This window comes from Nelusetta ayraudi, unplaced genomic scaffold, assembly GCF_046127955.1.
Source record: "Nelusetta ayraudi isolate G7.1 ecotype Tasmania unplaced genomic scaffold, CSIRO-AGI_Nayr_v1 ptg000007l, whole genome shotgun sequence".
In the NCBI taxonomy this organism is placed as follows: Eukaryota; Metazoa; Chordata; class Actinopteri; order Tetraodontiformes; family Monacanthidae; genus Nelusetta; species Nelusetta ayraudi.
Window position 1 is genome coordinate 7,208,382 of NW_027466057.1, and position 16,619 is coordinate 7,225,000.

Below are 16,619 nucleotides of genomic sequence, written 5' to 3' on the forward strand. Positions count from 1 at the left end.
ACAGGCTGCGCTGATTTATGTAGTCTGGGTACAGCAGAACCTTTCCATACGGTCACGTCGGCTTCTCGGCGAAGGAACAAACCCTTAAAAGGATTCTTTGAAGGTCACGTCAAAAGACTATGAATGGCTGGATCCTGTTTTTTTTAAGTGCAAAACATTTGTACCTGTACGGAAGCGCATTGCTGCCATACTAGAAAAAAAACAGGGCTCAGTATCACGTTATATCGTGAAAATGATCACGAAATAACGTGAAAATGATCACGAAATAACGTGATAATTTCACGTTATAACGTAAAAAAAATATCACTATCAAGAATTAATGTTAGAGTTTCACGTTTATAACGTGAACATTTTGACGCAATTTATCACATTATAGCATGATTCTGAGCCCTGTTTGTATACCTGCACTTTTTCATGCACTGCCAACAATGTGGGACCCCCCCCCTCAGTCAAACATGATGCTTAGTGTGAAAAACAAAAAGGCAAAGTGGATAAGATGGTCAAAGATGTTTTTCTGCGTATGTGCCCCCTCTATTGGTAAGAACGTGGAACTGTTTGTATAACTTGGAAGCGTCACTATGACCCTTTAAACATGTGGCTCTCTGCTTTCCTCCAGGACTACTTGGCCCACATCATAGATGTGAATAATCTTCCCATACGGCCGGAGCAAGTGTGCGCCCTGTTTGGAAACATAGAGGACATTTATGAGTTCAACAGGTGAGTCTCAACGGCCGGTTCAAGCCGGTAAGCTGAAAAGTTGTGAAGTCTTATTGAAAGTTGCTGAAAGAGATCAGAGTAACGCAGTAGTCCGGAGTAATTATGAAAAGCTGTTTTCACAGCTGACGCTGTAAAATGTAAATGAGGTGAGGGAGAACTCCACAAGTGTCCACCGGCCCTGACACCTCACACACTTGACCAAATATCTCTGCAGCTGTAGAAACACTGCCGCCACCAGCTTAATGCTCAGTCATCAAGGGGCTGTCTGTGACCACGCCGCTTTACAAAACACACATTAACATTCCACCGTCCTCTGACTGAGGAGCCTGCTTCCTACAGCAGTTCATTTCCCCTCGTGTTAAAATGTTGATCCTGAGTCATTTCAACCCCCTTTGTACAATGCAGGATCCCACCCCACCCCACCCCACCCCACCTCACCCCACCTATTTCCTTTTTGCACAGTAGATTTCATCTCAAACTCATTTTCTCGCTCTCAATCATCTCGGCCTTTAGCTCAACGCTGGACACATGGACACAATCAAAGTCATTAATAAGCAGCTTTCACTCTTTCCTTGCTCGGTTTTGGTTTTTTCCCCCTCGTGAATTCCAAGCCTAACCATTAATATCGTTGGCCGTGATGTTGACAAAGCAATCGTGCACCGTGGACAAGTGTTGACGCGACCCTCAAACAAATCTTGACGGATCTGTGTTCACGATGGCAGCGTAAACACACATTAGATCGGCGGCGATCGCTGCAAATTCCTGTTTTGCCGGCTATGGAAAGCTGCATGACGAATGGTTTTTATAGGTAAACTGCACACTTTCTTTGTGAAGTTGTATTTTCCCGCAGTCAACAACCCCATTAATGTTTCAGTCACGTACTTTTGCCGAGCTGATGTCACTCTGAAGCCTTCAAATACCTTTTTAATGTCTTTCAGTGAATATTTCCAAACTCATTCTACCGGGGCTCTGATTGGGCCAACTTTTCCCCCTCACCATCGGCTCACTTTTAGTGTGTGTGTGCTGCCCCCGTGTGGTGATATGTATGAACAAGGAGCCACTTCAATAGGCGCCCTTGTTGTAGGTATTGACTGATTTATGATCCTCCTTGCTGTCCCTTCCTCACCGTGTATTTTTTTTTCTTGCAGTGAACTGCTGCATTCCTTAGACATGTGCGAGAACGACCCCGTGGCCATCGCTCAGTGTTTCGTCGAGAAGGTGAGAGAGGAAAGTTGGCCGAAAGAGGAAAGCAAAACAGAAACTAAACTCCTGCGTGCTTTTTGTCTCCTCAGAGCGACTACTTTGAAATATACACGCAGTATTGCACCAACTATCCCAAGTATGTCGCTGGAGCTTTGAGTGAATTACCTGTATGGTATGTGCTAGATGTGCAAGTAATCTTCGCTGTCCTCCAGCTCAGTGGCTGCACTCACCGATTGCATGAGGAGTAAAACTCTGGCCAAGTTCTTCAGGGATCGGCAGGCCGCCCTCAAACGCTCGCTGCCGCTGGGCTCCTATCTGCTGAAGCCAGTCCAAAGAATCCTTAAGTATCACCTGCTGCTTCAGGTACAGCACACCTGCAACTCGCAAGTTATGTTTGTCCTGCTTGAAAGGTTTTGCTGTTTTCATTTTGTTCACTTTTATCCAACCCTAAAGTCGCGCCCGTGCTTTTTTTTTTCTTGTTTTTTTTTTTCTTTTTTTTGTTCAAGGAAATCGCAAAGCACTTTAATCCGGACGAGGAGGGCTACGACGTCGTCCAGGAGGCCATTGACACCATGACTGGGGTGGCGTGGTACATCAATGACATGAAGAGGAAACACGAACACGCTGTCAGAGTGCAGGTGAGGCTAAATTGGCTGCTTGACAAAGTGAACGTACAACAGTGATGACAGACTAAAACTCAAGGTGGCTTCAACGCTTGTTATCCAGGTTTTCATCATGTATGCACGTGTTCCATACCATTAGTACCTTCTTTTTTTTTATAGCATTAATAGTCATTTATGTTTTCATGTCCACATGATTTTTTGTTTTGTTTTGGTGCTTTTCTGAGTTCATGTGCTTCATACACATTACAAATTCAAGTGAACACTTGGCAGACACATCTATATATCAATACATATATATTTTTCTTTCATGTTGAAGCAAACATAACATCTGTGCCTGCGTGTGTCCTGTCCTGCCTACAGGAGATCCAGTCTCTTCTGATCAATTGGAAGGGTCCTGACCTGACCACCTACGGAGAACTGGTGCTGGAAGGCACCTTTCATGTCCTGCGGGCCAAGAACACTCGCAGCCTCTTCCTCTTCGAACGGATGCTCCTCATTACCAAGAGGAGAGGAGAGCACTACGTCTACAAGACCCACATCTCTGTAGGTTTTTATTTTTAAACAGAATTTCATTCCATTATTGAGGCAAGAATATTATTGTTGTTATTATAATTATCATAAACTGTGGAAAAGCTTCTGCTTCATTTCCGCTGTGCGTGTGGTCGCAGTGTTCCACCCTGATGCTGCTCGACAACGCCAAAGATCCCCTGCTCTTCAGTGTCATACACTTCAAGCACCCCAAGCAGCCTCACGCAGTGCAGGTGAGCGTGAACACCAGCGGACTGACATTATTGTCTGTCCATACAGACCTGTCTTCAGCTTCCTTTTTTGCATTGTTTAACTTAATCTAATTTTGAATGTGAGGCACGAGTTTGCACAGTAATAGCCGTCAGTCGCAGACCCGCTGCGCTTTTTTAATTATTTTTTTTTTTTATGTTGGCTGCCCCCTCCCCCACCTCCATAATGACACACATCTGCGGATCCAGGCCAAGTCTATGGAAGAAAAGCGTCTCTGGGCCCATCACATTAAGAGGCTCATCCTTGAGAACCACAATGCCATCATCCCACAAAAGGTTAATAACGTCCAACTTTCCGCTCTCTCTTCCTCTCTCGTCAGCGCCTCAATACAACCTGTTTAACCTGCTATGTGTTCTCTGACAGGCGAAAGAAGCCACCCTGGATAATTCACACTGTAAGTGCCACAATCCGGCCAGTTGTTTAACAGTGGGGGTCGGGTGGGAGGCTTCATCTGTTCCCTGGCAACCTCTGATGCTGCCGGCAGAACAGGGAAATAAGGGCTAATTTTCAGTAAAATACAAATTGCGATTTTTATCAGGCAGGGCCCCATGAAGCATTTTTTTTTTCATGAGCAGAAATTTGTTTTAGCAATTGTCTCTCTAATGACATTGCCCCCCCCCTCCTGCTGCTGCCCAGTTCCAGGGAAGCACCACTACAGCCCCAAGGGCCTGAAGAAATCAGAGTCCCAGCGGTCTGAAGAGTTTCACCTCAGAGGACGAAATGAAAGGAGGAGATCAGGTGAAAGATCCGTCTACATCGACTTCAGTGTAAAGAAGATTCAGTGTAGAACATTTAGTTCAATTTAATGACGTTATATTGGTCATTTTTTTCAATGTTGCACTTGAATCATATAAAAAAAAACCAAAAAAACAATAATTCTAATAATACGCATCAACCAAAAAGGTGTAGGCTGAAGCCTTTGTTTATTTTGCCCACTCTTCTTACATTAATAAGATAGGAGAAAGAGAGAAAAGTAATGAAATACAATAGTAACAGTGATATATAATGGTAATAATGATAGTTATGTAATAGTAATGGTACAATAGTAATAATAGTACCTATGTTCATAATTTTGTTTGCCTTTACTTAACGATATTATTTGAACATATGGAGTGTTTTACATAGTTTCCTTTCTATTTTTAAATCATTCCACAGGTTTACACCTTTTGCTGTTATGCTTCTTTGTTTTACATTAGTATTAGCCTTGTCTTTTTGAAACATGCAAACCTCTTTTATTTAAACATAATCACTGAATTTGAGGGCCCGTAAATTTATGAATAATGAGTCATTCATCATTTTCTCAATTTTTTTTCTCCTGTTTTCAGAGCCTGCAAAACAAATCATAAGGACCTCAAAAGGTTGGTATACAGCTCTATCAGACCACGTTTTATTCGTTTTCTTCTTTTTCTCGCAGCCATCGGTCTGATATGTTGCTCCGATAGCGGCTAAAAGCGATTCGTTTACAATCCCGGTGCTGTTGCCACCTGACATAACCTACGCACTCAGCCTGCAAACCCATCCATTGAGAGCGGGGCCACTTCTCCATGACTCATGTGCTTTGTTCTCTGGACAATGGATCAAAAGACATAAGGAAGTTAATTGTATGCGCGCCCTGCTCGGAAGCTTTGTAGGCCACAAGGTCTCTTTTTCTTTTCAGTGGTCAGGTTCACGGCTCGGGCCTCACATGTGCACATCCCACTGCTTTCATCTCCTCTAATTGGTCTCCAGCAGGGAGAAAAACCTCTAGTTTTTGTTTCTGGTCCCTGAGCGCAGGCCTGACCCAGATCAATATTTCTAACCAATGTAATAAAGACGCAATTTTCATGTCAACCTTCCTATCCCGTTGAGGGAGTAGGCCATCACATCCTGGCTAATTGCATCATTTCTCGGAGAGGAAAACATTTCTAATTGGTATTTATTGAATAAGGAGGCAACCTTTTAGCCCGGGCCGACCAACTTGTAGCTTTCTGCTTCTTCTTCTTCTTCTTCTGCAGCCTGGAGTACGTGCCAAGCACAGTCATCCAAGATGCTTGTTGTGTTCAAGCCATTATTATTTTTCCCTGTGATATTTAAATTGAGCATGCTTAGCACAGACTTACTGACCTTCTCCTGTGTTCATCTCTCCCCCACCGCCTCTTTATCTTGCTTTCCCATGCAGCCATTTTAAAGGTAAGCCTCTGAAATTCAAATGCCGTCTTTTATTCTGCCGTTCACTTACTGTCCAATCAAAGCAGTTCCCTGGGTCATTGTGCGGCGGTGAGATATGATTTATTTCCTCCCCCTCAACCACAGGTTGTGCTCCAATTTCTGATTAAAACAAACTAAAAATGAGGAAGCGCAAAATGCAATCCTCTGAAAATTCATTTTGTGTGTTTAAAAAAATAAAAATAAAAATCACACCTCACCCGAAGCTCAAGCTGCTTTACCACGATTTTCACTTGAAGCCTCGCCGTCACCACACGCAGTCGCTCCGGCACTCACACAATAACCAAAAAAAAAAACACGTTTCTGTGACTCCACGCTCCAGCATGCGGACAGCGAGGGCGCCCTGCTCGGCGAGAGGCACTCCCTCCGGCCGGCCGCCAGCGTCGACACGCTGGCCTCCGGCATGGCTGAGCCCCAGGCTGGCAGGCCCAGTTTGAAGGAGCTCATTCCCAGAAGTGACTCTCTGGGGCAGCTAAGTTCTGCTGAGAGTGGCTGCGGAGCTGGGGAGGCGGAGCAGGAGCAGCAGGAGCAGCAGGAGGTGGAGGGGGAAGAGGAGGAGGAGGAGGAGGAGGACAGTTACAAGGAAGATATACTGATGGGAGACGACCAGGTAGCCGACTTCGCCAGCTCTGTGCTGGCGGCCATCTCCTGCTGGCACTATAAAGCCAAGGCTTTGCTTTCCACTCACTTCACAACGGTGAGGGTTTCTGCCACCCACTGGGGTTTTTTTTTTATCACCCACTTCCTGCTTTATTCCGCACTGTCAGAACACTCTCTTTCTCCCACGCTGGGTCTAACCCCTCTTCCTCTTTTTCTCCCCCCCTCGTGTTTCATAAACACAACTGGCTATAACACCTGTAATCACCGCACGCACTCTGCGCCCCCTGGTTGAAATTAACACCGCCGCTCGAATCGCACGGAGTGAAGTTCTCCAAAATAACTGCATGTCCGTGTCAACCGCCGCATGTCGCATGTCTCTGTTTGTTTTTGTGTGTGTTTTTTTTGCAGTCAAAGGTGATTCTGCTGATGTTTTTCCCATCCGTGCCGTTAAAGTGTGCTTCTGCTGTTCAGACAGCCATTAAATGAGCGTTCGTGCAGCAGCTGTGATATCAGGAAATTATCATTAGAAAAGAGCTCGTCTCTTTGATGAGCGTTTTTCTTATACGCACTTCCCCTTTCAATTTCCAAGATCAAGAGTCTCTTCTTCTTTGTATTAATTGTTCCAAAAGTGCTGTGTCATTTGCATTTATTTGGCCCACAGGACTAGATGTCAAGTGTAGTTTGAGTTTAGTTTAGTTTAGTTTAGTTAATTTGGTCATATGTACACATTTACCCTCAGATACATGAAGAACCAGACAGTGTTAGATTGCAAAAGAGTTGGCTGAGGCTGTGAAGCTCACATTTGCTCTTACAGTTCCTTACAGGTCCTGCCAAAACAACATAGAGTGATTTTATAATTAATCAGTAACACCCCCCCCCCACCCCCCCACCCCCCCCCAAAAAACAAAAAAAAAACAGCAAAAACAACACAGACTTAAGAATAGGCAGATGTAACCACACGTTACCAAGCCCAGATAATAACAGATAGTTCACTTGTGTTTCATTTTGGGCGGTTTTCAAAAAGGGAAATAAAAGTGACAGATGTTTGCACACTTAAAACTTGATGGACCTTGAGAATGCGAACCCCAGTGGACAGCCGTGTTTATTTTGTTTCCTTTTTTTTCCTTTTTTCTTTTTTACCATTTCAGGACGATCAGAACGACGATCTGGCAGAAGTGACAGTGACGCAGAGCGAGGCGACGGGAGCCGAGAGGCAGGAAGTGGTGGTTGAGGAAGAGGAGCAGAAAGAAGGGGCCAATGTGGAAGAAGTCGTCGTAACCCAGGTACCAAGGGACCACTGACTCTCATCGTGACTTCGTATTAGTTTGTGATTAGAACCGACGTTTTGTCATTGCCTTATTTAATGAAACGCTCCACGTCATTTCGCCGTAGTTGCTCATTTTGCGAAATGCATCTCCCTGGTGTGAAAAGTGCAGAGCTCATTATAAACTACATTGCACTTTGCGGCCAGTTCTTAACTGTAATCTTAATTGGTGCCTTTCGCCAACAGTGCAGCAATTCTCTGGCCAATTTGAGTCACGCGCGGGGGCGCCCTGGTGCCTAAATCCATCGCATAAACACACACACACACACACACACACACACACACACACACGTTCTTCAGTCCTTTAGGACACTCTGTGATTTACAAGAAGTGCTTTTGCCAGCACTTCACCCCTTTTACATCAATTCTGAACTTCTTAATCTCTAAATGGCCAATTTGTAATCTTGTTCAGTCTGCTGGTTAAAATAAAATGTTCCAGTCACTCACTATGTAGGCAGCACGGCTCTACACACACACACGTGCGCTATTCTGTGGTCAGCACTCCCACTGGGAAAGGCAGCAGCAGCACCTTTTATTGCCAGGTCCAGTACTTACCTCCTTATCTCCGCACACGGCTGCACTTTTTAGTGAGGGCTGACAAAAAGCAGGCGCCAGCACCTGGAAACGGGTCCGGTCTGGTGGCCCATTAGGACTCCGTCGCCTGCGTAAACATGAAGTCAGCCGGGTGACGTGATAATGATCGCTCTCTAACTCGAGAGAGAGTGAATGGAACGGCCGAGTGAGGAGTCGACAGCAACCCGGCTGCAGAGCTGGCATCCTGAAAGGAATCTGCGTGTCTATTCACACTAGTTCTGGTGAATACTTTATATATGTTGGGGTACTATTCCACCTGATTATGTTTTACACTGCCTATACTATACATATCCACATAGGAACCATGGGAGAATACTACAAAAATTGTAATCACAGAAGCACCCTAACCCATAGGAAGCATTTTGGCCAAAGGAAAGTGTCAGACACGCAATGTGCAGATACTGTCAGGCTAAAATTGATTTCCCATTGATTAATTAACACCCTATTTTCAAGACTTCATTCAAACTTCAACCAAACAGTTCTAGTACTGGCTTGAGTCAGAGGTTTTATTGTTGTATGATATTTTTTTTATTTATTTATGTGTATCGGTTCCTAGAAAGTGTTTGCACCTTTTACATGAGACTTGTGACTGTACCCCACTCAGGTCAGTTTGGAGGAGCTGTGCCTTCAGGAAAGCGTTCCTCGGGAGCACAGCGACATGCAGTTTTCCGCCCGCCCCAAATCTCCTGTCTCCCCGCAACGAGAAGAAGAAGAAGAAGAAGAAGAAGTCCTCACACCAGAAGCTGAGGAGCAGGACAGCTCCAGAGAGACGGTGGAGGAAGCCGAGGCGGGAAGCGACTCCTCGGGCCTCCCGGCGGAGGACACAAGCACGCTGACCAACGGGGAGCTGTCGGAGGAGGAGGAGCTGCTGCTCTCGGGCGCCCGCAGCCTCCTGCCTTCATCCGTGTTGGACCAGGCGAGCGCCATCGCCGAGCGCTTCGCGGGCAGCCTGTCCCGGCGCAGCAGCCTGGTGTCGGAAGAGCTGGGACCCGTCGCCTGCCCCTCGCCTCCCGCCGACGGCGACGTCTTCCAAAGCCCCTCGGCGTGCATGGACCTGGAGAGTCGGATGATGATGACCCCGGAGGTCGCGTCGACGCCCGAGCCTGCGGCCGAGGCCACGGCGGAGGCGGAGCTCAGGTCCACCCTCTCCAAGCGGGACCGCCTCCTCATCCACAAGATCAGGAGATACTACGAGCACGCCGAGCACCAGGACGTCAACTTCTGCATCAAGCGACGGGAGAGCCTCTCGTACATCCCGGCGGGGCTCGTCCGCCACCTGAGTCGCCAGCTCAACGGCGGTCCGCAGGGACACCCCACTCCCGTGCACAGGAAGGGCCCATCTCGCCACCGACCTACTTCCTGGTCTGTGTTTGACCTGCCGGGCCTGGACAAGAGTCAGAACTCGAGTCAAATGGCCGAGCCGCAGAGGAGCCCAGCGGAAGACGAGCGCGGATCGGAGTTGCCCGCTTCAGATGAAGGGTTCAGGCTTTCGGCGGATGTGTTCAAAGACCAGAGGATCCCGGAGGAGGAGCAGGACGCTGAGAGGATCGCGGAGGAGGAGCAGGACGCTGAGAGGATCGCGGAGGAGGACCCCAACGACGGCAGAACGGAGGCGGCACAGGACGTCCAATCCAGCAGCGAGGCGCCGAGCGACGCCCACTCTAACGCCTCGCCCGTACCGTCCCCCACCGCCGCCTCTCCCGCGGCGGAGAGTCCATCCCGACACGACTCCCCCAAGACTCCCCCGAGCCAGGCAAGGAACCACTTCAACCGCTCCCACCTGCCCAAGATCATCCACTTCAGGACGAGCGCAGACGAGGATCAGATCCTGGAGGACATGGGGAAGATGAAAAACAAGGTTTTCCAGCTGGCGCGTCAGTACAGCCAGCGCATCAAAAACAACAGGCCCATGGCGTGGCAGCGGAACCGGGCGGCAGCCAGCCAGCAGGGCCTCAAGACCATGCCGGCTGTCCAGGAGGAGAAACTGGGTAAATCGGAATTAAAGGTCCAGTGTGTAAAATTTGGACTGATATAAGATTTTTATATTGGTAAAGGCTGCCCATAGAAACATGAATAAAAGTTTACTCGCAGTACAATCGAAGTAATTTGGATTTTCTACCCATAGAACGGTTCTTTCATATATATATCTATGTATATACATAGATATACATAGATGTGTGTGTGTCTGTGTCTGTGTCTGTGTGTATGTGTTTACGTGTTAATATGTATATGTATAAAAACTGTTCTATGGGTAGAAGTTGGGTAGTTCACTTGCAAGCTCAGGACAGGGAGGGGGAGTAAAAGATCACTGATGTCTAAAACGGAACTACTTGATGAAGCTGTTTCTTCTCAAAATCTCCTAATATTACACACTTAACCTTTAAATGGTGCCATGTCACTTTTAGTTTTTTTTTTTTTAATCACTGCATAATATCTTTATGTTTAAAGCTTGTGTCTCCTCCTGGTTGGTCTGCAGGTCAACACGGTCTGCAATCACCACCGAACACATGCAGCGAGGCGCTAATCCAGGAAGAACGTTCTCCGAGCCCAGTCCAGTCCCCAAGGTCTGGACCCGGCTCCCACAGCACACAGAGCCTGCAGCCGGACGCCTTCCACTGGCCTCACGTACAAGAGCTCCGCACCAAATACGCCCCAGGCGCCACCACAGCCCCCTGCAGCTGCGCTGAACCGGGCTGGCCGCCAAAGCCCAGCGCGACCAACTGCACCGGCTGCTTCAACGAGTACAACAGCTCGTCAGACCCTCAGAAAGCCCCCGCCGAGCGGCCGCGGACGCTGTCAGACGCATCCAAGCAGCAGCAGCAGCAGCAGCAGCAGCACGCCGAGGTGGAAGACTGGCCCCGGGCTCAGCTCCAGCCTCTGCTGTGCAGGTGGAGCTCTTTGGACCACATGCTCGGATCGTTTCCTCTCCATGAAGTCCAGAACCTGCAGGAACCTCTGAGGATGTGTCACTACGGCAGCCAGGCCAATCTGACGACACGGGAAAGTCACAAAAGACTGAACGATGAGCGGCTGCTCCTCCAGACGGGCTCGGACTGCGCCACAAAGTCCCTGAAGTTGTCGGAGAGCAACCTGGTGCGCAGTTTACGGGAAAAGTTCCAGAGCCTGAGCTCATCCTCGTGAACCTTGCACATGTTTCACACCAGGGGACAAGATGATCCGCTTCCCATTAAAATAATTCCACTTGTTTGCACATTGTCGCCAGTACATTGGTGTTGAGTAAATGATGAACTTTACAGTCTGAAGGCGCGTACTGCCGTTCAGTATTGCAGCATTTGTATATTGAGCTTTCTAATCTGCACTGTACAATACCTGTTATTGTAGAAAAAGGAATACGCTTGGATGTATTTTGTATTGAAGGCAAACCTTTAAAAGTATATATGCATTTGTTGTGTTCCTTCCACAACTGGTGATTGTTGCTTTAATCACTTTATGATCACTAAATTGTGTAAACGCTCAGCAAGAGGACGCAGACGAGCGAGTCGATGCCAAAGACAGTTTCCCTCAATCTCCAGCAGTGATTCTCTGTCTGCTGAAGCTGCTTCTGTTCACGGACTCTGTCACTGGAGCCCCTCCTCTCACAGCAAGTTGTATAGGTCGTGTCTATATTATTTATGAGAATGTATATTTGGGAGAGTTCAGCCTCATGTAAATACCAACAAACATTTTTACTTTTCCAGACAAGACAAAAAATATATTCTTTCATACTTGAAGTTTCCCATATGGTTAATAAAAAAACAGGAATGGCAAGTTTACACGTTGGGGTCGAGTTTGAGTCTTCTTTGTGCATCTTTGGTCAAATGAAAGGTATCTATTGGATTGGCATTAGGTTTTTAAAAAGTCAGTGGCATGTCGATATTGTTATCTTGATTTAGTTTAGTGTGGGTGTGTGGGTGCTGTGCGGGATTTTACTTTTTTGAAGCAAATATAATATGCGTCATTCTACACTTATCCCAAAAGAGAGCAGTCGCCTCAAGAACACTCCCCGTTAGCAGGAAGAGAGTGATAACTTCAGCTGTGTCAACGACTGTGTTGCCCATATTGGCCGGTCAGTTGACTGAGATAAACAGGAAACAACGGGCGAGAGACTTCTCTCACTTTCATTGAAGTTGCGATTATCCGACAACGTTTGAAAAGAACGTTGGAAAATACCTGGAAGGCTGGAACTAGGGTTAGGGTTGCGCTTAAGGCTGAAATTAGGATTAGGGTTTCGGGGTTCCTCATTTTATAGAAGCCCCAAATTTGGCGTGGCTGTGTCTTAGGGGATCCCGATGAAGGAGCAAGTGGCCGTAAAACCCTAATTCAACGCAAGTCTGTGAGGGTCAAAGGTCAACTTTGTCCTAGAGACATGGGCCCACTTGCTGCTTCATCAGGACCCCCTAAAACACACCCACAACAAACGTGGGGCTCCTAGCCCAATCACTTTTTCTGAAGATTTAGGAAAAGTCGTAAAATTTCAAGTTGGAAAAGGATAGTTTAAAGTATTATTTCTACAGCTAAACATGGTAATGGGTCACTTTTGACCCTCAAGGCAACACAAGGGTTAAAGCGGGACGCACCGTTTCATTGACAAATGTGGAACAATTGTGTACTTTAAGAGACAGTTAGCCACTCTAGATTGGGATCCGAAGCAATGGAAAGCATTTTGACCAGTCATGTGCTGATGGCAAATTATACCGTGGCGACAGCCATGGTTACATTATTTGAGGTGTCAAATTCCCCTGAATTCCGATTGGAACATGCGAGTTATGGGTTATGTCTGTGAAGGATCTTCAGAGTGGTAGTCAAGGGGAAAAGCGTCAGACTAACGAGTGATAGCGCCATTTATAGCCACCACCACACCGTCAGCTCCATCCCTTTGTGCCCGCTGCAGGTTACCAAGCGACCCTGCCACCGAATCAGCTTCGCCTCTGCGAGCTGCACCAAGCTGGCACTCAGAACGGCACCGGAAGTTGACAGGACCACCCTTCGACATTAAGAGCGCGAACGCTACGCAACGTGTTGCTCGCCGCGCAAGCTTCTTTTTTTCTTTTCTTTTTTTTTTTTTCATTGCCGCCCGATGTGTTGAACGTGCATCCTGCCTGTGTGTTTTCGAGAGATCCAGCCGTAGGAGACGGATTCAAACCGCGAGCGAAGTCGCGCACTCCACATTAAACCACATGACACTCGCGTCGCAGTCCGTCCGGCATCAGAATCCGCTCACCCCAGGCTTTTGAGGATTTTTTTTTTAATTTTATTTTAAGGACCCTCCTTCCAAAACAAACAACAACCTTGCAAATATTTATTTTTTTTTCGTATTTTTTTCTCTCTCAGTGTGCACGATGGGTTGCGCGATCTCAGGACTAGGGACCAAAGCGGAGTTTGGAGAGAGGAGAACGGAGGATGCCGCTTCTGCCGCCGCCGCCGCCGCCGCTGCTGTTTATCCCAGAGACGATCAGATCCAGATGATCAAGGAGTCGTGGAAAGTTATCCGTGACGACATCGCCAAAGTTGGGATTATCATGTTCGTCAGGTAAAACATTTTATTTTGCTGTTTTATAGCACCGACAGATGAAGGTTTTTATTTTATTTTTTAAAAAAAAATATATATATATATATATATATATATATATATATATATATATATATATATATGATCGTCATTCAGCAAATCATTTCGTTCATGTGTTTAAATTATTCTAAGTTAATTGCGGTGGCTTCTCAGGTGTCGGAATATAATACATTTCATTTTAAAACATTTTCCAAATTTCATAGATTATTGCAAGATCAAAAGTCATATTGTTTGACTTTTCAGTTTAACCTCAGCAGACTGGCTGCACTGAAGCCTTTGCAGTTTTCTGTGCTGGCGGCTGAAGACACAGAGGTCCAGGCGGAGGCTCAGCCTGTCCCCCTGACCATGACAGGGAGCCTGACCTTTTCACATGAGCCGCAACATCCAGCATCCTTCAGTCCTCAGCGCAGACCTCTCCGAGTGCTGAGAGCCACCCCCATCACTTCGTATCACATCTTGATGAAACATCGCACAATACGGCTCCCCGCTCTGCGAGCGCTGCAATGCAATTAAAGGCATCAGCCATCAAGAGGCAATGCGTTTTGTTTTTTTTTATCAATTATGATCATGATGGCCGGCATCCGGGTAAACATCCGGAAACCTCCTGCGGGGGAAAATGCACAAAATGAAGGCACATGTTGATAAGGAGAGATGGACAATCAGGTGCTGCAGCCTCCGTTGAAGAGAGTCGGGGTGGACCGGGTGGGCTTGGAGCTGCGTTAGGGGCCATGTGTCCCCAGGGTGACCTCGGCAGCTGAAGAGCTTGACCTTAGCGTGTTGGCCTGGAAATGCATGGGCCTCTCGTGGGTCAGACCCCATCCCCGCCCCCCCCCCACACACACACACGCCAGGCCCCCGGGCTTGAGTCACATGACTGGAAACAGTGGCAAATGAGAGTCACCTACTTTGAAGTTAAGAGCATGTTTTATCACAGAAGAGATATCTCTCAAATATCTGAAATATGAAGCAAGACGCAGTGAAAGATGTGCGGAATCTATGCATGAGAGCCAAAAATAGTCGCAAACGCGACCTCGGCGGTGCCAATTAAAATTCCATGTGAGATACATAATGACGCATTGTATGCGGACGTGTCTCACACTTGTGTACTGCAGGAGCTATTATGAAGAACAAACAGCAAAACAGCTCTGCCCCTTGTTCCACTCATCTGTCCATCTAAAGGTACCTCCTGCCTGCATCTAATGCGCTCTAATACGTTTTACAAGGACCTCTCTGTAACCTGACGCACCAGACGGGATGTTTCCCTTGGAATTATCTTGCGTATCCATTTGGCCAAGAGCCCACAGAAAGCGTTTGTAGAAGAAAAGCTCTCTGTAAAACACAAGGCAATAACTTTAGAGGAATTTTATCCTTGATGTACCACTTTTAAAGCAATCTGATCTTTCACTGATAGCTTGAGGCTACCTGTCAGTGACAAGGGAAACACTAGATACTGTGTTTAGTTAACTTCGGGGGAGTGAAGACATATCGTCCTCCAAGAAAAGCCTTTGATGCTAGTCTTTGTTCTTCTTTAAATGCGATACTATGCTGTCTGTGTCGCCAAGTCAAATTTTATTTGTTATTTTATTTTATTTGTTTTCCCCTCAAACCTTTTTTGTTGTTGTTGTGAACTTCCCCAAAATGTATTATTATATATTTTTTTAGTTTGCAAAAGTGTAAAAAAAAATTAATAATAATAAAAATAATAATGAAAAAGATGTGCCCATTGTGAATGCCCCATGTTTTTTCGAGGGTACCGTTCTGGCGTTGCACCACCCGGTGGCACAGAGCTGTGCATGCTCCGGGCTGGTGAGTCAAATTATGAGTGCTCTATTTTCCGTCATGATTTATTATCCCTTTTTTTTGTTTGTTTTTTGTAACTACTGTGTGTTCATGTGTTCTGTGGTACGGCGTGTTAGTGAACTTATGGCGTAACCCTCTGTTGGCTAATCACTCGTAAATGTATTCAGTTATTCTTATAAGTCATTCAAACAAAGTTCGAGCCTTGCATCGTGCCGGTTGAAACTGGTTTTCCTTTTTTTTTTCCCTCCTCCTGTTGAAGCGGAGAGAGAGTTGCAGCGTTCACTCACGCCTGTATATTTTTCTTTCTTTCTTTCTCTTTAAAGAAAAAACCCAAAGGATGCTCGACCACCTGTGCGCGTCTCACTTGATCGAAAGACACAATGCGGAAATCCGCCCGCTACATCTGCACTGCTACTCCTTGTCACTTCATGTGTTCACAGGGCTCCCCGATTGGGACGGCAGAATTGAAGGAGCATACTAAGACTTAATTGGAAAGGGAAACTACTGTGGTGTGGCAATGCCTCGCAAATGTAGGTGGTTGGAACGATTCCATGGAAACAGGCTGGTTTGTCGCCGGCAGTAGGTCAGAGGCCAGGGGTCGCTGCCGACCGCCATCCTCTCCAGAGCGGAGGACGGCGGCGGCGAGGGGAGAGTCCGAGCCGCTCAATCAGATCTTCACGCCCACTGCTATGATTAATACAGCTGTGTGACACTTCCCTCTGACCTCTACACTGATGCCGGGTGTCATCTTTCCCCGAGCTGCAGGACGTTCAACGGTGGCTGTTTTTTTTTTTTTTTTTGCCCTCTGTGCCTCCAGGTTGTTCGAGACCCATCCTGAATGCAAAGACGTCTTCTTCCTGTTCCGAGACGTGGAGGACCTGGAGAGGCTGAGGAGCAGCCGCGAGCTCCGAGCCCACGGCCTGCGGTCAGTTTCCTAGCTTCCTGTTGCTCTGTAAAAAGCGACAACATCTTTTGTCTCATGACAGTATTTGTAACTCGGGATAGCGGTTTCTTCTTGTTGGCTTATTGGATGAAGACGTGCAGGTAGAATCAGAGAGGTTTTACTTTTAAATAAGGTTCAGTCATTTTTCACCAGCGCAGTTCCACGGTCACACAGCGCTGATGTTGCGTTTGCTGTGTTCAAAGCATTTAGTCCACGTAGCTCACGCCTATTTTTCTCCAATGC

At 46.8% G+C, this 16,619-nt stretch overlaps 2 protein-coding genes across 6 annotated transcripts in view; both read left to right on the top strand.

Moving 5' to 3' along the window:
- LOC142883444 (pleckstrin homology domain-containing family G member 3-like) overlaps positions 1–11,837 on the top strand; it is a 33,878-nt gene extending 22,041 nt beyond the window's left edge. For all 5 annotated transcript variants that reach the window (XM_076018320.1, XM_076018321.1, XM_076018322.1 and 2 more), the window contains 16 exons: positions 617–717; positions 1,866–1,935; positions 2,010–2,056; positions 2,133–2,283; positions 2,427–2,558; positions 2,904–3,086; positions 3,212–3,304; positions 3,530–3,616; positions 3,705–3,735; positions 3,978–4,079; positions 4,667–4,699; positions 5,500–5,510; positions 5,869–6,243; positions 7,295–7,429; positions 8,669–10,052; positions 10,541–11,837. In XM_076018320.1, coding sequence (XP_075874435.1) covers positions 617–717; positions 1,866–1,935; positions 2,010–2,056; positions 2,133–2,283; positions 2,427–2,558; positions 2,904–3,086; positions 3,212–3,304; positions 3,530–3,616; positions 3,705–3,735; positions 3,978–4,079; positions 4,667–4,699; positions 5,500–5,510; positions 5,869–6,243; positions 7,295–7,429; positions 8,669–10,052; positions 10,541–11,205 — 3,600 coding nt within the window. In that variant the 3' untranslated portion in view covers positions 11,206–11,837. The remainder of the gene's footprint in view (positions 1–616; positions 718–1,865; positions 1,936–2,009; positions 2,057–2,132; positions 2,284–2,426; positions 2,559–2,903; positions 3,087–3,211; positions 3,305–3,529; positions 3,617–3,704; positions 3,736–3,977; positions 4,080–4,666; positions 4,700–5,499; positions 5,511–5,868; positions 6,244–7,294; positions 7,430–8,668; positions 10,053–10,540) is intronic.
- Positions 11,838–13,184: 1,347 nt separating this feature from the next.
- xgb (x globin) overlaps positions 13,185–16,619 on the top strand; it is a 7,446-nt gene continuing 4,011 nt past the window's right edge. Inside the window, exons 1-2 of the mRNA XM_076018326.1 lie at positions 13,185–13,594; positions 16,251–16,358. Of these exons, the coding sequence (XP_075874441.1) occupies positions 13,404–13,594; positions 16,251–16,358 (299 nt within the window). The 5' untranslated portion in view covers positions 13,185–13,403. The remainder of the gene's footprint in view (positions 13,595–16,250; positions 16,359–16,619) is intronic.